The sequence below is a fragment of the Montipora capricornis genome, chromosome 5, assembly GCF_036669925.1.
Source record: "Montipora capricornis isolate CH-2021 chromosome 5, ASM3666992v2, whole genome shotgun sequence".
Taxonomy (NCBI): Eukaryota; Metazoa; Cnidaria; class Anthozoa; order Scleractinia; family Acroporidae; genus Montipora; species Montipora capricornis.
The window spans coordinates 5,142,394-5,169,070 of NC_090887.1; the positions used below are offsets into that span (position 1 = coordinate 5,142,394).

At 37.6% G+C, this 26,677-nt stretch overlaps 2 protein-coding genes across 2 annotated transcripts in view; one reads left to right on the plus strand and one right to left on the minus strand.

Annotated features, from left to right (window-relative positions):
* The window catches only part of LOC138049216 (beclin-1-like), a 19,186-nt gene extending 13,631 nt beyond the window's left edge, over positions 1-5,555 (minus strand). The window contains exons 1-6 of the mRNA XM_068895388.1: positions 5,285-5,555; positions 5,057-5,133; positions 3,697-3,761; positions 2,245-2,326; positions 1,153-1,547; positions 855-938 (exon numbers count right to left, since the gene is read on the minus strand). Of these exons, the coding sequence (XP_068751489.1) occupies positions 855-938; positions 1,153-1,547; positions 2,245-2,326; positions 3,697-3,761; positions 5,057-5,133; positions 5,285-5,411 (830 nt within the window). The 5' untranslated portion in view covers positions 5,412-5,555. The remainder of the gene's footprint in view (positions 1-854; positions 939-1,152; positions 1,548-2,244; positions 2,327-3,696; positions 3,762-5,056; positions 5,134-5,284) is intronic.
* A 99-nt stretch (positions 5,556-5,654) lies between these two features.
* LOC138049215 (AP-4 complex subunit beta-1-like) overlaps positions 5,655-26,677 on the plus strand; it is a 28,873-nt gene continuing 7,850 nt past the window's right edge. Inside the window, exons 1-14 of the mRNA XM_068895387.1 lie at positions 5,655-6,083; positions 6,358-6,530; positions 7,385-7,515; positions 9,720-9,772; positions 10,255-10,349; positions 11,318-11,411; positions 12,424-12,547; positions 16,218-16,344; positions 17,286-17,381; positions 18,229-18,398; positions 18,669-18,793; positions 21,391-21,556; positions 23,796-23,869; positions 26,322-26,402. Coding sequence (XP_068751488.1) covers positions 5,892-6,083; positions 6,358-6,530; positions 7,385-7,515; positions 9,720-9,772; positions 10,255-10,349; positions 11,318-11,411; positions 12,424-12,547; positions 16,218-16,344; positions 17,286-17,381; positions 18,229-18,398; positions 18,669-18,793; positions 21,391-21,556; positions 23,796-23,869; positions 26,322-26,402 — 1,701 coding nt within the window. The 5' untranslated portion in view covers positions 5,655-5,891. The remainder of the gene's footprint in view (positions 6,084-6,357; positions 6,531-7,384; positions 7,516-9,719; positions 9,773-10,254; positions 10,350-11,317; positions 11,412-12,423; positions 12,548-16,217; positions 16,345-17,285; positions 17,382-18,228; positions 18,399-18,668; positions 18,794-21,390; positions 21,557-23,795; positions 23,870-26,321; positions 26,403-26,677) is intronic.

Below are 26,677 nucleotides of genomic sequence, written 5' to 3' on the forward strand. Positions count from 1 at the left end.
CAGCGTGCAGTGCGAGACAATCAGTCTAATTAAATTCCAGCCAAGTCACGGTGCAGTGGATTTTCTCGGAAATTTAAGTGCGTTTCGTTGGGAAACTATTGTTATTGCGCATACATTCTGCGCATCTCGAGATAATCTGGTTTCCTACCGTTGATGCTTACTAATACAGGGATGTTATTGCGCGACTTAAAACTATCCGGAAAAAGTAGATCTTAGTAAATACTCTTGGTATCCAAAAAGGAAATTGCGGGTAACCAGGCATTTTTGAGAAATAATTAAGATTCAGTTTGAGAAAAAAACGCCATACATTGCTTTGTATTTTAAAGCTTTTTACAAATATTATTCTTGAATTATCTTTAAAAAATGGGTGGTTACCCTCAATTTTCTTTTTGGATTTCCATAACACTTGTTAAGATCTACATTTCCTGCATAATCATGAAACGGGGCAAAAAGGCACCGTCCTTAAATACATCTGATTATTCTTTATGAACAATTTAATGTCGGGCTAGCTCGTCAGACCTTCGGGCTAGTAACCTCAAGTAACAGCTTGCCCGAAGGACAACCTCATCTTTTCACTTTCGTCTCACCCTGATTAATTAATTGGCAATCATATGGAGTAATCTTTAGTTTACACATTTAAAAGGCAACAATACCGCTTCTACAGAAGTGTTTGACTTTACTTAATAGTAAGATCTAAGTTGTTGCAACTGGACTACCAGAGAGCTGATTAATATTAATTCCAAAAAGCTCTTTTAAAGTTAGCATGAAATTGAGCATGATACCAATAAATTTGTATACTAAATAATTTCAGTAATTTAAAAAATTACACTTGTTAGTGGCCGGAAAATACTCACCATATGTGAAAAGTGCTGTTGAACACATTTGTCTTTTTTAGCTTGTCCAGCTGGGCTTGGGCATATCTGATTTGATTGTCGACACTAAACCAAAAAAATAACGCAAAAGTTACTGAGCACCCTAGATAAAAATTAATAAAAAAAACACTGCCAGTACCCAACAACTACATGAACTGCTTGCATCTCTTGCTCTGCACTTACTGCTGGCAGCATGCACTTCTTAAAATGTGTCGACTGGCTCAATTCAGTGATGGTGATTCTCTAAAGTACTTCATAAGGGTTTGGTTTTACGACAAACCTCTGTTGTTCATCTTGATACTCTAGAAGTTGTTTCTGATATTCACTGTAGTCTTTCCAGTATTTCTTCTCGTCTATTGCCAACTGCCTGGATCTCTCCTTTTCTATTTCCATTTTCTCAGCTACTTTTTCTCTTTCCTTTTCAACCTCCGCCAGTTTTCTTATCAACTCTTCTTCTTCTACTCTAAGTTCAGTGAGTTCTTTTGACAGAGCTTCAGTATCTAGTGATGGCTTATCATTTAGTTTGTTGAGGAAAACTTTATAATCTTTGAGTTCATCGTCTGTGATCTTCAGCTGCTGATCTAACTGATCCAGCAAAGTGTCCGTGCATTCTTCACATAGTGGATGATCTATACTTGACTGTCCAGACATGATATCGAAGAGATGACTGGTAACCTTGAAGGATCAACGTATGTCTTTGTGTAAGTCAATACCTAAAGTTGCAGTTCAAGGGATGGGTGCACTAGAGGCATGAAATAATTATTATGATTAGTTTTGCTACCACCTGGTACATGTAAGCCTATGACACACCAGTCAATAGAAAGTTGCAGCTCAAGACAATAATTGATATTATTATAGCTATTTTAAAAACGAAAATTGTTATAACAAGATTACGAGGGACAGGTCATTTAATTTCGATGCTCCTATACTTTGGAACCTTCCTCCATCTGATCTTAGGTCTATTTGCAGTCTGAACAGTTTTAAAAGTACACTTAAATTTTTTTTGTTTCATAGGGCCCCCCTTAATTAGGGATTTCTGAATTATAAATTTGTAATCTCATTTCATATCTTATCCTAGCAATGTATGTAAGGAATTTAGGATGTTTAAATTTTAAGTCTTAGTCTATTTAGTCTTTATTCATGTATGTACAATGTAAGGTGCAGTTGAATATTTATATATAAACTGCATGGTATAATTGTTTTATTAAAAAAATATTATTATTATCATTATTATTATTATTATTATTAACACCTATTGTTATAATAATTTAATAATAATAATAATAATAATAATAATAATAATGATAATAATAATAGTTTATTAATAATTAAGAATATTATTATTATATGAATTAATGCATATCGTGCATACCTTAAGTCTATGGCTAAGGTTTTCTGTATTGATGGGTTGAGCATCTCCAATAACAGTGAAGCCACCTTCCAGGGAATGTAGTCTGTAAAAGCAAGTGCAGGTAATCAAAATGAATCAAGAAGATTACCTTAAAGTTTAATTTCTTACAATATGTAAAATTGTAGTGTTACAGGAGATGGTGAATCTTTTACCCCAATAGTAAGAGATCATTGATTTACATCTCTATGTTAATAATTAATACAATAATTACATTGTATCATGATGATAATTATAATTTTACAATAATTTTTAGAGAGGGACACTTGGAAAAAATCTGAGCCTGGCTCTAAAAGGAGTTACCATGAGACTGGATGCCCTACCATTAAGCTATTATTAAACTCACAGGAACTTAAGACATTTAGGCAACAGGCATTACATCCCGCACAAGTGAATTTATACATGACACACGAATGGAACTCAAAAGGCACACAGAACATGTTTCTGTTAAAGTTGGATGGTATTTGAAATTCACTCTTTCCAGCAGGGACTCACAGTACAAACATTAACAACGACTCAGTGGAGGTGGAACAAGGGACTGGTGGGAGGAATGTAGCACTCTTGTGCCCTGGTGCCAACAACATAGCCAGCCAGGAAAGCTCATTCCCAGGGTCTCTCTTCTCTGCCTCCATTGTCGTTTTTCTCAATGACAAAGGAGGCAGAGAACTGAGAGACTCTGGGAATCGGGTTGTGAGCCGGGTTCATTGTTGAAACCTGTGATTGAAAGAATACGAGTTGTGTTTCGGTGGCTATTAAGAGAGAAAAGAAACGTTTTAAATTTTCAATGAACTACAGGGCAGATGAGTTTCTATAATTCCATATGAGTACAAAAGGCAGTTCATTAAAACAAAACCGAAAATTTTATACTTTACATGTACACATTTTTAGGCCACATGGTCATCTTGCTTTCTGGTATTCAGAGTAGTGCAGTTTCAGCTTAAAAATGCCCAAAACTATAAACATGCATTTACCAAGGGAGAAGAAAAGGTGAAATTGATGGTCTGACCACAATGTTCCATCTGGTAACCAAATGTTGCTATTTTATCACTAAATAGTGCCCATTGTGTAAAAACATTTGGGACCCTGTGCCTCACTCTCTATAAACAGAGTTGAGCATGCCATCCTCTAATTACTAGTCTAAGACTATAAAAAATATTTTTTATAGTCTTAGACTAGTAATAATAATTATTAGAAGATGGCATGTTCATATACATGTACATGTATATGCTCTACAACTATTGTGCGCCTTATGTAGAATATAGCTAAGCCATTAAACTAAAAGGTCTAGGTGACAAGTTTGAGAAAGAGTTTGATCACAATCACACTCAAGCATATTACAGGGCTGTATTAAGAAAGCAATTTAATTTCAATATACACATAACACCCACTAGAGTTATATGTCAGTGTAACTTCTACCTTGCAGGTGGGATAATTCTCCTCACAACAGTGTCATCTTCTTCTGCAGTAATCTGTATAGGAGCCTATAAGTTTGTTTAAATTCATTGAAGGCAAGTCAGAATCTATATATGCAAAAATGAAAAATCCAGTTCACAACAGTATTAATTTTGCTTGACCATAATATACATGTACATGCAGCTGCGTGAAGGAAGCTCTTCAAGACTCTTTGATCTTTGACTTTGAACCGTGGAATACAGTAGAATGAAATGGAAGATGGAAAGATCATTGCAGTTCAGTAATCGAGCTAGACTTCAGCCATTGCGAAGGAAGCCTGAAAAAAGCCGGGCTTGAACAGGGTCCGAAACCATGACCTGACGTGCGATTGTGCTGCACTAGCTCTACCGACTGAGATATCAAGCCTATTGGGAGTTGGTCAATTGCGAGTTCAAGTTTATCCTCAGTCCTACACTGTAGTTGCACAAAATGATTTTTATGTACACTGTATTAAGTTTTATATATTTTGAAAGTTCTGCAGAAAATGAAATGAACAAATTGAAAGTGGTTCAGCATTGTCTGTACTCTTATCGACAACTAAATTCATCATCACAGTGGTCAAAATGTTGTGGAACCACGTTGAAATATATGTTAATCAAATTCACACATCCTGATTGGTGGACAATTTGTAAAAAACTTTTAGGAGGCAACGGTAAGGCGCTTCGCACTGTAACACTCGTAACTCTGATGATCTAAAATCTTAACATGATTCTTCCCACAGTTGAAATATACATATATGTAACTTTATAAATGTTTATTTTGTTAGTAGAGACATCTGCAAGTGTAACTGTCTGCTTTAAAGTGTGACATTACCCAACTCCTGTCAAACTGTGGACCAGGGGGGTGAAAGGGATAACAACAGCAACATGTACATCCACTCAAAAACTATGTTCTGTTCAACCCTGTCCGTCCTGAGAGTGCTTTATAATGTGAGTGTTTATGTGGAGCTTACAAAAACTTTCCTTGCAGTAATAATTGACCCATTGACTCCCAGGGGTGAGATTTTACTTTTAGATTTTACTCTGTCTAATGCCAGAAAATTTAATCGTTAATGGAGGGTCAGGCATGGGGTGGGGATTTTGTCATTTTTCTTAAAAAAAGAATCAAATTCCCCACCCCTGGCGGCTAGCGAAGGTGGTCAAATGTCCTTTGTATGATCAAAATCACTACCCTGGGGACATAATGTACGATCAAAATCCCTACCTTGGGGACAGGCCTCACGATCCCGTGGTTAGCCCGACCCCCCCCCCCCCCCACCCTCCCCTCTCTTTCGGCCTTAACATTGATAGGTCCATATGATGAAACTTTAATTTTATTACGTCACCTGAAGTGAAGTTGTATCAAGCTGCCCACTGGCATCGCTTCCATTGCCAGTGTCAGATCCACATTGTGGGAAAGGCTCTAAAGGAATAATACACTATTATCATTAAAACAGGGAAAACGACTGGTAAATGAGAGCAGGGAAAACGACGAGAGATCGAAAAAGACCTCGATATTCCACAGCAGTACAAATCGGATTCTTTACCAAAGTGACAGCACGTTTAAAACTTACCTGTTAACTCTGCAAGCGTTTCTCCATCAAGAGACAACAAAGATATGTCCAACTTTAATGGCTGATAACACCTTTGGCACACATAGCTTACGTAAGTTGTACCGCGAACATCTTTCGCGGCAGCCATGTTTGCCGTTTGAAAATACTATTTTAGTAAATTGTGAGTCATGTATAATCAGAACCAATCTGTGCCAACTTTTTTCATGACGAAATCGTTTGCAGACATACAGAAATACGAATGGAAACAAATGGTACTGTTAAATGTTGTAATTTTGTACTGTTACGCGGCCATGTTTGAGCTTTAGAACCTCGCCTTTCCTTACACCGATGTGGAGTGAAAAAGAATTTTCTATTCTTTTATATAATTTGCACTGTACTGTCCGTGACAAGGAATCATGTCTTCCGGTTAATGGAGTCCGACATGTTCTTTGTGGTTTCCTTAAACCTGTCACTTTCAAGGGCTTACATTGATTCAAAACCAGTACTGAAGGTTTCCAGGATGTTACGTTGTATTTATTTCTCATGATAGGGGATGATCTTCGAAAAAAGACCGTGATTTCAAGATAACTAAATCGAAATCTGAATGACAGCTCGCTGAAACTTTCAAATGTCATCAGCTGCTTCAGGGACTTTTTTCAGCGAGTCAAGCAAAAAAGGCGAAGTGAGTGAACTGCAAAAGAGCTTGAAGTCGCCTGAAGTGCAGCGAGATGCTCGTCAGTATAAGAAAGTTATTCAAAAGGTCATTGCTTGCATGACTTTAGGAATGGATTTGTCTTCTCTGTTCATGGATATGATCAAGGTAACATTCCTACAGAATTAACTATTGGAGGTAATGTGAAGAGGTAGTTTTCTTCCCATGTAATAGACCAATGGATATTTAGAAGTACAAGGAAGGGTTGCGTTTTTGCAAATGTTGGCCGTGTAGCACTTATACATGTATTTCAACAGAATTGACATTACCCTCTGGACAATAGTTAATTCTACATGGCCACTTACATAACCCTTCCTTGTACGTATATATATAACGTAGTACATACATGTACATGAAATTCTTTTACTTTGATGTCTTTTAGGCTGGAGCAACACAGGACCTTGTTCAGAAGAAACTTGTGTATCTGTATATCTGTAGTTATGCCTCATCTAACCCTGAATTGGCTTTGTTGACTGTTAACACTCTAAGAAAGGATTGCCAGGACAGCAGTGCCATGGTCAGAGGTCTTGCTCTTAGAAGCATGTGCTCTTTAAGGTGAACAATTTGATTACTGTAGAAGGAGAAGTGAATTCCTTGAAAGACCGTGACTTTTACGTTGTATCATTCATAATTTGGGTTTGTAATTTCTGCTAAATTTATATCTGTTTTTATAAATTTCAAGTAAATCATAAATTATTATAAATAAAATAATTACATCGAATGGTAATTAATATTGTTTTGCATCTTTGGCTACATACATGTATACCGGTAGGTAGAGTTTGATTGTGTCATTGACAATCACATCAAGGAATAGAAAACAAGAAAAATGATTATATACATCTGTAAGCTCAACCTGTATGGTCAATTGGGTGAATATTACAGGGTTCTTTTGTTCATTGTTCACACACTGTATCAGGGCATATTGTTTCACGTATAAATGAACAAAGGAGACTGGACGTAGACTGTCAAAGGTCATGTAATCCTACACAACAAAAATGCTAGTCTTTTCATGTGATTGTAATGTCAAGATGCAATAGTTCTTGTTCCGCTGCGATTGTATGTATTTTTAAATGTCTGGACTGGCTTGGACAAACGTAAGTTTTTAATTAAGTTTATAAAATTCTCGAACAGAGTATTCAATTATGAAGGGATTATTGTTATTTTACTACTTTCAATAGCTTTAGATTATTTTCTTCAAATAAATCCTGAAAATCCAAGCTGTCCTGTTTAACTTCGTTGACTCAGTGGCCCACATATAAATAATAAACCATTTATGTTGGAGGAGATGAATGACATTATTTTAACTCTGTGAGAGGATACTATAGTATTACAGAAATTTTGGTGCATGTCAGCTGCATACATTATAAATGTAAACACTAACTTATCTCCTTTCTTTTTAATGTACACAGGCTTCCAGATCTTGTAGAATATATTGTTGAGCCTCTTCTTGCTGGACTTGAAGATATAAGTTCATATGTTCGGCGCTGTGCTGTAATGGGCTGTGTCAAATTGTACCATCTTAAACCTGATTTTGTTGAAGGTGTGATCTTTTGTTGAATTGTTTTTACTTACAAATTAAGGTAACATTTTCTATCACTTCCCTGACGGGTTTTTTTAAGCCCACACGTACATACAAAATTGTAACACAATGAACTTACGGCAACAGATTTAAAGTGCCACTGCGATGAAAATTTTGCATGTCCTTTTTTCTTTAGATTTTGAAAATAGATGTACTAAATAGGTATCATGCCAATTTTTATCTCAGTCCAAATTCCCAAGTATGATTATTGTAACGTAGTTTTTCGGTTTTCGCTGTCCGCTATTACTCGAACAGCAAATGACCGTGAACAAGGAAAAGGGTTGGGTCTAGCTGGATCGCCTGGGGTCTGACGTCATAATTATGTGCAACGCTCAAAATAAACGCGGCTAATTTCCCATGCCGTTTATGAGATGTGAGAGATCGCCGAGTTGCTTTTTGCTGATATTATATACATTACTCCTTGATCGACTTGTTCGCTTTGTCAAACGCCCACGAAGCGATGCGCATATGACGTCACGAGCCGAGTCTTGCGTGAAGACTGCTTACAAAATAATCACATGCTTCTCCAATGCCTTCCGAGTAGTGGCGGACAGAGTTTTAGCGGTTTTTCGCTGGCTCTTTTCTGACTTATCTCGCTTCTATCATTCCAAGTTAAAATGCATTGTATTATTTTGAACATATTGACTTAATTGACGTTGAAAAAATTCGAAAAGAAAACCAAAAATTTTCGTTGTAGTGGCACTTTAAGAATCCCAACTGGTGAGACCCATCGCAGGTGGCTACTGAATGTGTCTTAATACTAATTAGGGAAGCCAAGGGGTTGGATCAAATAATTATGTGTACATTAGGTATTGGCCACTTTAAAAAAATACCATTGATAATACTATTTTGTTTGCCCTCCATTGTTTCTATTTCTCTTTGGACCATTGTTTCTCAAGAGAAACTGGAAACAATGCCTGTGCAAAAATGCCCACTTACACCTGTAGCTCTATAGTATTCTTTTTTACTGCCGCCGCTTGTGTTTTGAGGTGCATTCCTCGTATCTAGCCCTGATTGCAGGGCATACCCAGAGACGACAGTCAAGATGGAGGCACCAACATTGATGTTAATCGTGCAAATTCTGTCAGAGACACGGTTAATCTCCACCACACTCTCCACCCACTTTTCAGCAAGGAGAAAACCAACACCAGCTGTTCCCTTCTCATTTACTATCTAGAAAAATTTGTACTTAGAATCTTTACCCACAATCATACAGGTGGAGTTTACCACCTCTCCACCTAGTCTCTTGAAGACCACATACAGTGTAGATCAATCCCTCTTCTTGAGATGATCTCCACCACCTCACCACTTGAGATATATCCAGGTTTGACCCTAATTAGATGTATGCGGATTTCAATAAGTGTCACAAAGTGTCCCCTTGCTCTTCTCGCCAACTTCAACATCACTTGTGTCTCAGAATACAGACAATTTATGTCACAAAGTGTCCCCCAAATGCTGCTCTTTAGGTAAAGATTAACTGCTGCATTTACCCAAAGCTAAAAATAACACTAACCTTTACCCAAGGTTACCTTATTGTTGAAAATAGATAGCAAATGCTTAGACTTGGATGTGAAAATTGGGCGTGCATCTAATTAGGGTCAAACCTGGACATAAATGCACCACTTCTACCCTTCATAGTGTTGCTATCCTGAAATTATGACGTGGTCGCTTGATGACAATCTGGCGGTGCCCACGCCTGACACCCACCCTACCAGTGGCAACAACCCTATTGCTAGGGGTCCTGTACTCACTATCACTATTAGAAACAACAACCATGACTAATAATAATATGAAGCAAAAGTTTTATGGCTGGATGCCCTTCCTAGTGCCAAGTGGACTTTAGACAGCATCCAGAGATTGGGTTGAAAATGGATGCCGTTGGACAGATGTTACCAGATGTTAACGAGATACACATCCTTTAAGGATGCTGAACTTGGAGAATATTAGAACAAAAAATTATGTTAAAGACCATAATATTATTTAAGACAAATTCCATGAGCTAGGAAACCCTAAAATGCATACAGTCCAGAATATTTGAGAGTTGCTTGTTCAAGATTGTTGCTGATTCATGCCAATAAGAAAAAGAACAATTTTTTGACTTAAATGATCTGTTGTCTTTTATGCAATGAAATTTTATGGTAAAAATTTGCTATCTTTTTCAACAGATAACGGAATAATAGAAAAGCTTGTTAAATTGTTTTGTGATCCAGATCCACAGGTATGAGCATTAATTTTGTTAGTTGATATTTTTCAAATATTTTATTTATTTTTTGTTGTGTAGAGTCACAAATCTTGCAATCTACATTGTACAGCTCTTGATCCAGGTAAAATGGTCTGCAGGTAGGTTGGTAGGTAACCTTCATTAAATTTTAGACAGTCGCTTGATAGACCAAATTAAAGCTTGTGGTGTTGTTGTGCCAACGACTTTACTTTTCGTAAAAGCTTGGATATTAGCAAGAATCACAAGGTCAAGTTCTGCATGTGTCAATTTCATTATTACGTTATTTGAAAATCACATTTATGAAGGCTGTCACAATGAACTTAAAAGATTATCAATATAATTATTTTTGAGTTTATCTTAGCATTTTAAATTCTTTATACTTGCAGTATTATGGGTGTTATGCCCAACAACCCGTCATTTTTTTCCGTCAAATTTCAACATTTTGCCAGAAATTAATTAAAATTGTATTTGTTTTCTAGGTAGTGTGTAACTCACTCCAATCACTAGATGAAATTCTTGCAGCCGAAGGCGGAATAAGAGTTATTGAGAAACTGGCACACAACTTACTAAAGAGGTAAATTTCTTTACCGTCATTTAAATTAAGGGAGCGTACAAGGTATATTTTTTATTATGAGCACCAATGAGATCCTCTGCATGGATCTCCTTGATGCTCTCTCGTGCATGCACAACGTGACATTAACAGGACATCACTTTCTCTCTTCTGCCATTGGGTGGGCATTAAAATTCAAACTGGTTATAGCAGGTTTTAAACCGGTTAATAGTTATTAAATTATGTGTCCAAATTTCTGGACGACATCAAGGAGATGCCAATCACGGTAAGGTACTCATCGTTATAGTCCAAAATACATGTACAATCTCTTGCTTTGCACACATCAAATAAAAAGTTAATGTAGTTTTTTCGAACAAAAGCCCTTTTGGGATGAGAATAAAGTATTGCATAATATTTTTGAACTTTTTGTCTTTCATTATTTAGTGTCAGTCTCTGTTAATTTTTTAAGTTAAGCTAATTGAAGTTCTGTATTAAATACTTCCACAAGGACAAAATTACACTGTTGGTGTACAACAACTGTACTTTATTGCAAATTTCTTAGCAAATACATTTGTCACATTACATGTACACAGTACTTCCAATAAGGCAGGAAGAGATGAAAAAGAAATTGCAGAGAATCATAAAAAACAGTTCAACTAATTATTATTGTTTCACTCTAATGATTATAGTCTTTGCCAATTTCAAGGGTTATGAGTGTTAGAATTTTTCATTTTTCAATTTTATTTTGAATGAAAGAAGAAAGCAATATCTTCCATTTTTAAGAGTGAAATTTGGCAAAATATTTTGTAACTTTTTGAAATTAACATGAGGAAAATAAACTTTCCCATGGAAGTAAAGTTTTTGCACAGTTTTGTGTGTATGTTTACTTCATAAAGATGCTTGTATTTAAGTGGAGCTTGCAAGGCTAATGACAGACTGAGTACATGTGCATGTATGTCTTTTCACATACTAATCTCAGTCATTTTTGTCAGATTGAAGAGCTTTAGTGGCTGGGGACAAAGTCAAGTAATGGAGATGTTGTTACGTTATCAACCTCATGATACAGAGGAATTATTTGATATCCTGGTATGGTATACACCATTTCTTTGAATAACATTCCTTTAAGAAATAATTGCACTAGGCTCTCCTTAATCAACTTGTCAAATTTGAGCTTTGTTTGGTTGATAGCACCTTGCATGCCAGCAGAGCCTTTCTTAACTTGACGAGAAAAAAAGGACTCTGCAGAAATCGTGGAGTTTCAAACCCAGGCCAAGTCTCAATCGCACTCCCTGATGCCATATTGATTAATTTTTTGTACTGAAGGCTCAATTTTAACCTTTGCTTGTCAATAATATGATGCAGGCACTGCCTGAAGCTGTCGACCAGTCTGAGAGTGACTAGCCCTGAAAGTTATGCTGCAGCGAGTTGAAAGATTTGACACAATTTGTGCAGAGCCTCTCTAGGCTTGCCCTATGGTGACTTTTAGAGAGGCTTTTCTCGCGGGGTGGGTTGATCGATCCTGTACAACGGCGCTCTAAAGGCTTGTTAGGGGGTTAACCCACCAACTTTATTTTTATTTGTTATGCAGGCCTGGTCAGCTTATTCTCAATTGTCAACTGCAAAATAGCTAATCATGGCATTGCTTTCAGTTCATTACCTGAGAACATCGGTGAAAATTCAAACAAAACTGGTCAAAGAAATTCCAAAAATGGCACTCAGTACATTTTTCTCCCAAATGTACATGTACTTTACATATAGCCTGCAAGCATGCTCTCTTGTCACTGGGACAGGGTTCTCCCTAGTTTTCAGCACCACATGTAAGGGATCTTTTCTCAAACCGGTAAAGCATTTGGTTAATGATGGACGTTCTGCAAAGGATAAGCGACTTCTGAGCGTTTGGAGGAGGTAATAAGTGCTCTTACAAGCGGTAAATTTTACCAGTTACCGCCTGATAAGGAGAACCCTGCTGCGAAGAGGGAGCCTGATTGCAGACCATCTCCTACTCTCTTCTAGAATCATCCTTGTGCTTAGGTCTTCGTTGTAAACAGCCCCTATTAAATGTCACAAGTATTTATTTTGTGGTTGTTTACTTTAATAGAATTTGCTTGATGATCGTTTGAAGCATCCTAACAGTTCTGTAGTGATGGCTAGTATGCGGCTGTTTATTCACCTGACCAAGGAGATGAAAGACATAACTGAGGATGTTTATAAGAGAGTTAAAGGTAACTGTAATTCCTCTGTGAGCTGGGTCATGAGCAGTGTGGCATCTAAAGGAAGTTTCCAGAGTTTTGACTTTACCTAAAATGATACCCATATCTTTGTTCTGATACAGTTTAAATCCAAGCAGGACTTGTGTCATAAGTGGAAATTCGTGAGAAAAATCTAGTGTCTTTTTTTGTGCATTTTGTTATCCTGAACTTGGCTCCTACATTGTACTTTACACCACTCCTGGTGAGGCATCATCAACTATTTTTTTGGAATAAGCCCCTCAAACACTTTTTGTAGCAAAGCGTGTTGATACTTACATTGCTTTATTGTTTCCAAATTACAGAGGCACATACATAATATTAGAGTATGGGGGTGCCAGCACACCTGCCTCAGAAACCTCAAAAACCTCACGTCGTGCCCCGACACTCTGTGTTTGTGGTCTCAGGCAGGTGTCCCGGGCACCGCCATACTCTTTGTGTGTGGAGGTGAAAACAAAACGCAGAGTGTGCACAGGCAACACAGCACCATGTGAGTGGAAGCAAAAAAGCACCATGCGCATTCTGGTGATTGAGCACTCTTAACAATGCGCCCCTCTCACCGGGCAAGTTAGCCTACTAAAGAAGGGGGTTATAAAGTGGACTTTTAATATAGGATGCCCTTTTCAGCAACATATAGCGAAAGAGTATTGACAGAGAGATTTTTATGGTAAAGGAAAAACTAGGCCATTGCGGAGGCCTTCCAAGGGGTTTGAGCGACAAGCGACATTGCGTCAAAATGTGGCGACAATTTGTTAGCAAAGTACCGACAGCCGACAGAAGTTGACACGAAAGAAGCGACAATTTGCGAAAACGACAATCCATTTTTCATTTCGACAAAGCGACAACAAAAAAAACGACAAACGAAAAACGACAGCGACAATTTCCTCCGCTGGTCAGGCGACAAAGGTACACAAAAGGATGCGACAAGGCGACAAGACTACCCCCCTTGGAAGGCCTCATTGCGAGCACCTCGGCAGCGTGCACGCAAACCAACTCATGCTCCCCGGCCCCACCAGTGCCAACTAATGGGGTGGAAGGAGAAGTTCCAAGATATTTTAAAAGGAATTAGAAACCTTAAAGTGCTACTGCGACGAAAATTTAGTATTTTCTTTTCCAGTTTTTCTCACGTTAATTTCACATTTAGACCCTAAATTTCTTGAATCTGTGAAATTTTTTACAAGCTAGACTTTTAAAAGCTTGTTTTACAGGTCTAGTGCCAGCGCGCCTCTACAAATGTCACAAAAATTTGTAGAAGTTAGGCATTATAATTTTCAAGGTTGGCTTAGTGTTTCGAGACTTGATAGACCAAGAGAGGGTGCATACTCTAAAGACATTTTAAGTTAAGATTAAGAGAATTTGTGAAGCCAGGAGTTATTGATGAAATAAAAAGAAAAATAAGAGGTTTTGGAATCATGATAAAAGTGCAGCTTGGCCTTGACGTTCATTTTGGAAGCCACGAGAAAAAGAAGCAGGGTGAAAACAAAACTCGACCACTTTTTCAGGCAGAGGGATAACGCAATTTTGCAGGTACACGTAGGGAATGAAGAAAAAATGGGGAAGTTGTTTGATAACTTTTTTGAACAAATTCAAGGAGAAATTGATAACACAGACGAAAGAGGTTCTGGGTCGGTTTTCAAAAGGCTTTACACTTTTTACATTTAACACTGTAAGGTTTCAGGCATTGAAAGGTGGATCGTGGGTCCAAATGGCCCCAAAGCTAAAAGCAAAAAAGGCAATTTTAAACATAAACAAAACATGATAGATTTTTATTTGGTATTTTTGTACCATAAACACCTGCGACCGCTGTGTCTGTTGCAACGCCGGTGGTTGGCTTATCTCCTGCATCTGAGGGGATTTTATTCAGGTGCTCGCTTTGGATGCCATCTATGAGCATGTTGGCCTGCACGTCCATTTAAAGAAACAGGTCCTCAAAGTGTCTTGCAATGTTGTTCCAGCATATTTTAGCATCATCTTTTCCACAAGCGTTCTTAAAATGTTTTGTACCAGATGGTCGTTTGCATGTGTTTGCGTTTGAGGTTAATTGGTAAATTGCAGCACAAGTGGGCTCAGCACAATCATTTCCTCTGCATTGAGCCTTGGGACTGATATAAACATACAGCCTTTTGTCTCAGTTTGGTTTTAAAGGTGAAAAAGTTTTTTTTTTCATGGTGCGCTCTGCCTCTGTGGCTTTTGGCGTTTTTTTTTTTTTTCAAATAATGGCATAACGTTTGGTTGCACAGTGTACATACTATCGTTGCTTTTTCAAAACAAACTCAACTACCAAGGCAACAGCAAGCTCAATCAAAATCCATGTGTGTTCGGCAAGAAAGCCAAGTGTGCTGCCTGGGCTTTTTAAAAGCCAGCTTATGATGGACCAGATTACACCTGGCAATGGCACTGCAAGTTTTTGGCCCGAGTTCTTAAGCCAGTCTTCAGCTTTTGAAAGGCTATTATTTGCAGCTGCAAGACCACTTGAAATATCAACTTTCCAAAGACCGCGCTAACAGCAATCCCAGCGATCAAAGCAACGCCAACAAAAATGTTCATTTTGTTGTCTTTAACTTTTTCCCAAAGTCTCTTTATTTGTTCCTTTTTTTTTGGATCTTTCCAGCGATGACCCAAGTTTAATCTTTTTTGAAGCTCTCCACTGTCGTCTTTAATTTCACGTAGTCAACTCCCTTCTTCAACATTTTTTTCACTCCTTTTTGCTAGTTTTCAGGGGGATCATTTGGAGCTTCTGCAATTGCTCGATTTTGTTCCATTTGCTCTTCAATTTCTTCTTGTTCGCTGCAATTTCCTATCAAAGCATCTGTTACCAGAGGACTAAGAGCATTCTTTATGCTCTTTGGCCATTCTTTGTAATAATTATCAGTACAATCTGCCAAATGAAGTCTGTAAAGTCCTACACCTGGACCTTTTATCATGAGCGTACATGTACCCACGCATTTTATTTACTTTTTTTTGTTATTTAATATACACTCTGCATTTTGTTTTCACCTCGACACACACAGCACTTGCACTGTAATGTAGAGGATTAATTACATTTCCTTGCAGGAATATGAATTTTATCGTCAAGTGCTGATTGAGTGAGAGATACTATAAGTAAGATATGATAAAATTCATATTCCCAAGCAACCATGTAATATTCTTGTGTAGTTACTGATGAAATGACGTCCTGATTAAAAAAAAAACTTGTTTCATTGATTTTCAAAACGGCAAATTAAAAGTGGTCACCAGCCACTACTTAGACCATGCATGTTGCATGTGTATTAAACAGTCTTGAAACAAAATATGACAACCAAATCTTGATAGTGTCAAACTGTGCCATGAAAATTTTAAATGTAGTAGGGCTAGACAACAATATTATTATGTTACAGCACAAAAAGTATCTTGCAGTGAAGGTGAAGCTCTCTTTTTATTGGATTGGACACCTATATCCTAGCTAGCTCCCATGTGAAAGATAAAAATACCTTCACTGTGTGTGGTTATTGGTTTTTTTGTAATAGGGAAAATCCTAGTATTTCATCAGTATTTATAAACTATAATAAACATGTACTGTCAGTTGCTGAGACAGTCTTAGTGTACATGTAGAGCTAGGGATGAAAATGAGTTAATTACATGTAGCTGCATTGTTTTATCTTCATAGGGCCTCTGATGACAATTTTATCTTCAAGTAATTCCGAGCTGGAATATGTGTGTTTGTGCCACATAGAACTACTGCTGTCAAAAATGCCAAAGCTGTTTGATCAGGAGTATAGCTCCTTCTTTTCCAGGTATTGTGAGTTCACTTTAATCGGTAGCATGTGAAGACTACCAACCCTCATCTGATTACTGCACTGTGATCCTTCAGGACCTTGAAGAACTCTTTCAAAGCCACCGCCTCTTTCCCTTTGTTGAATGATATCTGTGAATAGAGCAGTAACATTATCAACTCACACTTGTACTGTCAAACATTTATTAAAGATTGCACCTGTTGTGCCTCCATCTCTACACCACAGTTTTCTTGACTGGCCGTGAACTTCCAGTTTCACCAGGCAGTCGACGGACAAATCTTTTTTTAAGGCACTGTGGATTTTGCGGAAATGTTTGATAGATGAATGTTATACATCTCTTTTGTACCTGTAAGTATCTCTTGGGAAAAAAATCAAAAATATTTTAAATATTAATGTAACATAATTGCAGTTTGAGAGAGAAGAATTTAATTTAAATGAAAATCAACAGTTTCTGTGAAATCCATGATATCCAGCCAAAATACAGTTTTCGTGACTGGCCATGAACTTCCAGTTTGCGGACCAGGCAGTCAACAGGCAAAATAATCTTTTTCTAGAACACGTTGGATTTTATGGACTTCACAGATTTCCTATAGAGAACTGACTAACAGGAGGTAGTGTGACACTTGTAATTTTATTGCCAGCATACTTACTACTGCAACCCCTTTCGAAAGTGTTTTTGGTGTTTGCCGTAATTAATTTCTTACGTGGACCAAAATAAAAAGGGAACGAAGAAGTATGGGAAACGATCGATCTATCCATCTGTCTGTCTGTCTGTCTATTTGTCTATCTATCTGGTGCATTATCAAGAGCCGGTAACCAAGATTAAGTGAGCCAATCAGAATACTGGAAGCAAAATTTCTGAGGATAAAAATAATTTAATAAAATTTAAGTAAAATTTATTAAACTTATCTTTATATTTTTGTGTATTTACTTTCTTGAAGGCATACTGATCCTGCATTTATCAAAAGCAAGAAGCTTCAAATCCTGACAACAATAGCATCAGACACAAATGTGGAAGAGATTGTTACAGAACTGAGGTGGGACTTTGTGTGTCATTATTGATCATAAAGAGCAAGCATAAAGAGCAAGCATCTTTGGTTAATATATAAGTTGCTTATTATGAGGCTTTAGAGTTGTCAATTCAAGCAGAAGTGATCACATCTAGTAATCTGACAGCATATCAGTTTGTTCATTGTTTAAAACTGCACTAGTTTGGTGTACTAATGCGTATTCCATAAAAAAATTCATTCATTTTCAAAACAAATGATCACATTTTGTTAAGGTGAATTCTGTCAACGTTCCCAAGAATCAAAAGCCAAACAAACTAATGTCAATGAATATCGAGAAGTACAAATTTGGCATTACAATTAGTACCTAATTTATGTTTATGATACATGCTGTGTGTATATTATGGTGGAATAATACCCTTATTGCTAGCCCTTAGTCAATCAGAGAACTCATATCATCAACAAGCACTTGCCACATAGGAAAGTGGAATTGGTTGACTATTATACTTTAGTATCACCCAACTAGTGGACTAATGCAAATCCTGCATTTTGATTGGCTACGCTACTACTAATCCTCGAGTCGAGTAGTGAAAAGTGTGATGCTTTCTTTCGTTTTATTCCCAAATAAATAATCTTCAACTTGCATTTGCTAACTTTATTATTGCCTTGTCTGTGCGACTAGTTGGGTGATACTAAAACAATTAGACCCTTCGCCCTCAAGGGCCACGGGTCAATAGCCCATTCGCCTTCGCCTCATGGGCTATTGACCCATAGCCCAAAAAGGGCTACAGGTCTAATAATTGTTAAATACCAGTGGTCCCACTGCATGGACATGAAACAAATTGCTTTTGCACCTTTTTAATTTATATCCCCACAGTGCACATGTTCATGATGTAGATGTGAAAATGTCAAAGGAAGCAATCAAAGCCATCGCAGAAATTGCTAGACGCCTTCCTCAGGCATCAGAATACTGCATTGATGTTTTATTATCTTTCCTCTCTTGGGAAATTGATTACATTTCATCACAGACTCTGGTTGTCATCAAAGGTAGTGTCATTGCTTTTTGCTTTTTTGCTGTTATAATGATTATCATTGTTGTTATTTTCGCTGTCCTTGGCATCTTTTGGATTGTCATATCCAGGATTTTTTTGCTGATACAATGGCTTTTTATGGGTGACACAAAATTAAAGATGTAGTATCTCCAGAGTAGTTTGTTTCTGATCCAAATGTTTAAGGCTCGTAACTCAAAATGCTTTTATGTACAATGCATCATATTCTGAGTAGTATTTATGTGCATGGCTTGTTGCTTGTTCACAGATCTTTTGCTGAAGTATGAGAAGTCAGCCATCGCTGTTATTCCTCAAGTTGAGCAATGCCTTGAAATAGTGCAAGACCCTAAAGGATTAGCTGCTATTATCTGGATACTTGGAGAGTATGGACAGGTTTGGTTTACATATTTCCTTTTGTCTTTTGTTGTCTAATGCAAAACTTAAATAATGAAAAACTATTCACTAAAGTGAAGCAAGGTGGCTAGTGGTGGGTATTTACCGAGCCTCAATTAGCGGTGAGGTAGATATCCACCATTAGTATATACTAAAACAGTGGATAGCGTTGAACGTGGGTGCTGATTGGCTCGTCAAACTCCGAATATCCTGTGCTATTTACCTCCGCGGGCAACTCGGGAAAAAATGGGGTCCCGATTTGCATCCGTTACAACTGAAGAAACCATCCAAATTAATTTTTTGTGCTGTATATTATCTCACTGTTTTAGTATATACTAAAACAACTATTCACCTCAGTGTCGGTGGCTAGCATTGGATATTTACCTCGCCACTTCGCGGCTCGGTAAATATCCACCGCTAGCCACCTCCACTTCGGTAAATAGTTGTTAACTAGCCACCGACATCGAGGTGAATAGTTGTTTTAGTATATACTAAAGCAGTGAGATAATATAGTACAAAAAGATGATTTTAACTCATTTATTCCAGACCTGCAACAACTACAATACACATATTTTCGGGCGCAAATTCCGCATGAGTTGCTCGGAGGTGAAGAGCAAACGATATTCTGAGTTGAATAGCCAATCTAAGTCGGCCTTCAACACCATCCACTGTTTTAGTATATACTACTATTTCCTTATTATTTTTTATAAGCACAAGCTTAGTAAACAATAAACTACAGTAATTGTTGTTTACTAATTTAAAAGCTTCTCTTGAGTAATTATCAGTACTATGTACCATATTGTTGATCGCAAAGTAACCTTATATTACTCTTTACTGGTGTTGTAATGATCCTTAATTTTGGAGACAGATTAAGCTAAACCAAAGATCTTTGAGGATAAACTAAGAATATAGCCAGGATCCGAGCCAGGATTCGAGCCAGGATCCGAGCTAGGATCCGAGCTAGGATCCGAGCCGGGATTCAAGCCAGGATCCGAGCTAGGATCCGAGCCAGGATTCGAGACCTAACCGAGACCTAACCTAACCTAACCGAGACCTACCCAGTAACCGATTCGAGACCTAACCTAACCGAGAGATTCGAGAATAAATAGCGGAGAAAGCTCATCTTAGCTCCAATCCTGGCTCGGATCCTAGCTCGAATCCTGGCTCGAAGTTTAGGTATCCTCAAGATCTTTATCTGATTCAGAGTTATGACACAACCTGAAACTTGAAAGCGTAGTGTGAGGCACAGAACGGTACTCACAGGACGATCAGTTGATCCCAGATTGTCAACACTTCTTAACGGCCTTGAAAACGGTTTTGCCATAACCGTAATAAGTATTAAAGTTCACAACAGTTGATGGTAGGCAATGTTTATTCCAAGCAAGGCAATGAGACATTAAAGCTTGGAGTGAAGCAATATGCAGCGTAGCGATCACAAAGGGTTTCTAAAACTAAGAAATAAATACAAAAGAGAAAAACTGTAATAATTAACCTAAGCGCATAACTATTACGAAACGAAACGCTAACATTAACGAAATGCTAAAAGACTTATTTCAGTCTGTTTCCGCGTAAGGGATCTAGCAGCGTTAACTATGAACCTTCATCTCGATCTTAACACTATGACATGTTGACTAGAACTACTTACATGTATTTTCCTGAACACTATCAAGAACAATACAAACTAAATACAAAGCACAGTAGATTTTCTTGATGCTTGATCATACATGTACGTAGGCAAATGTATCCGTAGCAAAACCACAAAAACTGTAAGATAATAATTCAATAAAGGTTACAAAAGCAGGAAAGGAAATACGAAAAACCAAGATAATTTTGGCAGTAACACATGGTTTTCTCAATGCCAAGAACCAACAATAGACTACCATAGTTCCGTATACATACCTGCATACACACATACCTTAGTTGGCCGCTCCCCTTAGGGGCTTTTCAGGGCCACTCAAAAACCAACAAAACTACAGAACAGAACATGAACTCAAGTGAAGCTTCGATCCTCACAGCTATGAATGCAATTTTAGCAATTGCATAGAGAAGCCTAAAAATTTCGGGACTTCAACAGGGTTTGAACCCATGACCTTGTGATACCGGTGCGCCGCTCTAACCAACAGAGCTAGGAAGCCACTGATCGATGTTGGGAGCTGGTCATTTGTGGGTTCTAATGTTGTTGTGATGAATAAATCAACGATGAAATGATATATGAAATGTATCACATATTGAACTGCAGATGTGAAATCAAGTGAAGCTATGAACCTCGCAGTTATGAACACAATTTTAGCAAGTGGGCAGACTCATTCTAAGGCTGAAAAATTCAGGACTTCAACAGGGTTTGAACCCATGGCTTAAATTCTCCAGATCTATATTAAAGTGCTAGGATCATTTCTTTCTTTCTTTGCTGCATAATACCATTAGTCAGTCTGCAGTGCAAATGGTACTAAGGCACCTTAATGTCAGCAGGAATTGGTTTTGGATTTTATTCAGTACAAGGCTACTGAGCTGCCACCTCTATCCTCACTGACTCTGCTACTATTTTGCTCGGAAACTAAAATAAATATTATAAGTTTCTCTCTTTTTATAATTTTTAGTCCATTCCCAATAGTCCTTATCTTCTGGAGCCTCTGGTAGATAAAATAGCTTCAGAGCAGTCGGCGGAGGTCAAATTGCAGCTTTTGACGGCAACTATGAAACTGTTTTTCAAGAAGCCACCCGAATGTCAGCACATGCTTGGAAGACTTCTCAAATTTTGTGTTGGTGAGTTTTTACTGCTCTTTTTAACAATTTAGAGCGGTTTTCAAATGAGTGTCGTAAAACCAAAACCAAAGTACATGTAATTACTTTGGCCAATCAAAAAGGACGGAGACAATCCAGTAAACCAATAATTATTGGTTTTGGTTTCACTTCTGATTGGTTGAAAAAGTGGCGTGAGAACTTTGAACCAATCACTGAGTGAGTTATGGCCAAATTTTGTTTTAGACTACTGTAATAGTGCAATAGACAGTAGCAGGCAGAATAAAGTATCAGTAATTTGTTATGATCACAGAAACTCCAGAAAATCAATCTGAAATGGCTCACCAGGGAGTAAAGTGCCGTGGCTTCATCCGTCCTGTTCAGAGATTTTTGTCTTTCCTTTTGCAGGCCTATTTCTTTATGTGGGGCAAACAATTTAGCTGGGTTTTCTTGGATTTCTAGCTCTGCACATTATTCTTTAATAGAAGTGATCCTGGCACTTAACTGCCAATTTAAGCAATCATCACTGTACAGTTAAGCGTGCGTATCACAACTATCCTTCGTATATAAACCGCATGTCAAATACTATCATTCTCCGTTGAGTATGACACTAGGGAAGTTTGGTGTCAAAGTTTCAGCATTAAAGTTACCATGTTGTCAAGGGCAACTTGCTTCATTTCCAAGAGTAACTTTTAGGGCCTTGTGGCATGAGCAATGAAGTTCGCCAAAATCTAGTATTGGTAACGGTTAAATTCAAACTGGTGACCATTACCAGTTAAATGATGTCAAACCCCGAAAAGTTATTCTAATTTCTAAAAGCAGATTTATCTAACCGCAATTTCCATTCTATTTTATTTATATATTTACTTATTTTGTTTATTTATTTATTTTAATTATTTATGTATTTATTTATTTATTGTTAGACTTTAATACAGATTATTTTATTCGATGTGCATACACATATATTTTTATCTCTACTGATGTAATACTCACACTTAGATTTACAGAAGTCCTAGATTAACTTTAGCTATTTGCAGGCCGGGCTAGCATTGTTTTGTATTAATTTGACATTGACTTAATAATAAACTTGAATTTGAACATGGAAACAAAGCAAGTTGCCCTTGAGAACATGGTAACTTTAACACTAAAACTTTATCCCCAAACTTCCCTAGTGTCATACTCAACTGAGAATCGTAGTATACATTTCTTTCATTCACTAGTCCTTTCACGGCAACACATGAGCTCAACAAATTGGCCCGCTCCCAACTGTGTGGCTTCATAGCTCAGTTGATAGAGCATTGCAACAGCATCGCAGAGGTCATGGGTTTGAATCCTGTTGAAGCACCTGAATTTTGCAGGTGTCTGTAAAGTGGAAATTGCTTAAGGTGGCTGGAACCTTGGGAGCCGATTAAGAGCTACCTTAAATTTTCGAAAAATTAAGGTAGCTCTGAATCGGCTCCCAAGAATTTTTTTAAACTTTGCTGATAGTTCTATCTCAAGATGCTAATTACTATTCTACAATAAAAAATGGGTGTCACCGAGTTCATTTTTAATATATAAGCAAGTAAAGACGAAATATAGGGTGTTTTTGGAGACCTTTCATGTTGCCATGGTAACCCATTACGTCAAAATAGTTAGCGCATTTTGTTAAGCAATAATCGGTGTTTTATGTGGTACCATAACATTGCTGTTATGTGATATAGTATTGTAGTTATAACCCATCTAACAAGAAGGTCTCTAAAAGTGGTGAAACTGGTTCCAGCCACCTTAAATTGTCCAGTTAAGTGCGACGATCACTTCTATCTTTCGTGTACAGTGTACATAAACTGCACTTGGTACATTTCTTTCATTCGTAGTTAATTCTCTAGTTACATAGGGCTATGAATTATGTTTTACATTTATTTATTGTGTTGAAGCTGACGAATACATGTAAAACATTTTCCTTGTAAAAATAGCCTCTGGATAGTAGAAGCTGAGCGTTTGTGAGAGTTACAGAGTTGTATCTTTAGCAACAGAACTAAGGGGAAAGTGGCTGGGATTTTTCATTCACCGTTTCCCCAATAGTAAAAATTCCTCTTGGCTCCATTGTTTGCCTAGCTCATGTGCATTCATCTTGCAAGCATACATAAATCTAGCTTCCAACGCAGACGTTCTTAGGGCTTTGTCACACGTTCCTCTCCACCTTCATGAGCTATGTACTAGCTGATAGGCCACAAAGGAATTTGTTTCCTCCTGCAAAACGTGTTTTTTGTTTCATTTTCAGATGAAGAGACCCACATGGATGTACATGATAGAGCACTGTTGTATTACAGATTACTCAAGACTAATACAAAAGAGGTATTACAGTCAGTGAAATAAGAGTATGTTCATTCTTACAGCTTTTTTAACGTTCCCTTAAAAAAAACCAGTACGATTTCAGCTTTTTGTAATCATTATCCATTCCTTTCAAAATGATGCGGCAATATGTTCAAGTGCAAACAATGGGTTAGTCATGAATGAAGGTTATATCAGGTAGTTTACAGAGATCACTTAACGATACAAGAGCTGAAATTGTTTCGGATCCATAATAATAATACTTTGTCTTTGAAGTCACACAAGTCATATACTTCACCCGAAAATATTCATTGACTGCAGGACTACAGGAGCAGCAAACTACAATTCTAGACAAAACTGTTGGGAAGGTTAGCACTTTTGAAGTCTTCATTGCTTCTCTCCCCTCCCCCCTACTTCAATGTTGTGCAAAACTGAATGGTTTCAGTGGAAAATCGTTGAGTTACATGTACCTTCCAACATTGAAGAGGGGGGAGGGAGGCTATGTAAGAGAAAGTGAAACTAGTTCTCTTGAGCTTCAACAGAAGCGGGTTGAAATACAGCTCTGGTGTGGTTCATTTACATAACCTTCCCAACTACTTTTGTCTATGATTGTAGGTAAAACGCTCAAGAGTGGCTCGGTTTTGACAGGCAGCTCAGACGTAATGTGTGTTCATATTTTTGCTTCATATTTACCACCTAGCAAAAATTTTTTTTTTGCAAAAATGATGTAGCCTGCCTACCTCTAGTCCATTGTGTCTTTGGTACAGTAGTTCTGGCAGGTTCAAATGGTGTTCAGTGATCGAGTTTCATCTTCCCTTGCACTTATTGACTATTATATAGTTAAGGCTGGTCACTTGGTAAAACAGCTAACTGTACCTTCACGCAAAGAGCGTGTCTTGGTAGTTCTGGCAGGTTTAAATGATGTTCAGTGGTCGAGTTTCGTCTTCCCTTGCACTTATTGACTATTAAATAGTTAAGGCTGGTCTCTTGGTGAAAGAGCTAACTGTACCTTTAGGCAAAGAGCGATAAATTCCCACAAAATCGGCAGATCCGGTCAAATTTTGTCATCAGCTAAACCACGGATGACAAGGTTAAATCGTCCACTTGCTGGCCCCAAAAACCCAACATAGGTCAACAAGAATCAATCATTTGTCAGCATATGGTATATACTTTACCGTTTCAAAATCAAAACGGGCATCAGAGGGATGGAATATGCTGTCATGTTAAAATACAGATCGTGCAGATTGCAGATTATGCAGATTGTGCAGATTGAATACTTTTTCATTTGGTAACCAGAAAGAGATGCTCTACATCGACATTTGATGTCTCTTTATTTGTAAAAATAAACCCAAACAATGTAGACTAATGTATTTGCAACACGCACAGGAGACGCTTGATGTTTCGTTTTGTAATTGCCTAAAGTAAAGAATTCTAGGTACCCTTGGATTGGAGTACGAATTTGTGTTCTGAGAAAGCACGTTAGTCTTGAAGATCGACATCTTGAGTAATCACATGGCGTGACATGGAAATGACGCAAATTTACGTCTTTGCTCTGGGTCAAATTTTATGAGTACGGCTACAAGGCGGGAGCGTGCGCATTACAAAAACAATCGAATCAATAAATATCCGTGTTGAAGAAATGTCAATGACCGATAGAAAGGTTAGGTATGTTTATTACGAGGCTACCCTCCAGCACCATCCAGATCCCTTTCTCATTAATTTTGCAACAGGGCTTCCTCTTTTGAACGTTTAGCGTTGTTTGGGATAGACGAGAAGGACATTTCCTCTTTCACTTCAGTTACATGAAGTTAACTCTATACTTAGAAAAATTTTCATTAATTTAATTAGAAAAAAGTTCCAAGAAGGTCGAGAAGGTTGAGCCTGGACTATAACCGACACTTGCATTCTTGATAATCGCTAGACCATGGAAGCAAGCCAATGAAATAGATACCCATCACCAAAATTGAAAGCTACCCGGTTCAAAATGGGTGCTTAGACTTAAGTACTTGTAGATCAGCACTGTTCGGAATAGGTGCTTTGAGTTAAACACTGTTGATCAGTGCTATATTAAATACTTTAATACCGTGCATGGGAATATTACGTAGTGACCTAACCTGTGTCAGTATGTCCGATGTCCTTATCGTCTGTTTCTTATAGCATTAACCCTTTTGAACAATCAAACCTGGGTATATCTATGGTAACCCATCTGTGTGAGAAAATTTTGTTCTGGTCACCGTATGACCGTAGGTACGTCCACTCCGCCATATATGCCAATGTGACCATATCATGGGCTCAAGTTTAGAGCTCATCGTGGTCAGCTGGTTTTTTTTAAGTTGGCTGCTAACCAGGTTCTGGGTTTCGATTTGATCACAAGCTCAAGCCAGGTTAACTCATTGTAAGAAAAGATAACCCAGGAGCTCTGTTTTTAGGCTTGGCTAAATCTATGTATAATTATTTCTTATTATATTTGTGCCAGGCTGAGAGAGTTGTCTGTGGTTCAAATATGAAGTCAGTGACAAATCCATGGAGCTTGAATGTCTGCTCATCTGATTCAAAGGCAAGAAACATTATTTTTTTCATGGGCAGTTAGATTATTTGTTTTGCATTTGTACAGCTAGTTTATTTCACCTTCTGAGACTTTTTTTTTCTGACCAATCAGAATGCATGGTTTGTTAGAAGAAACTACAAAATATATCATGAAGGCGAACTATTTTCTTGGAAGAAAAATGTCACAGTAGTATGAAGGTCCAAATCTAAAGTCTAATAGAATAAAAACCATTGCTAAATGAAATCTTACTGGAAGCGCCTCAAAGAGGCGTCCATTCAAATATG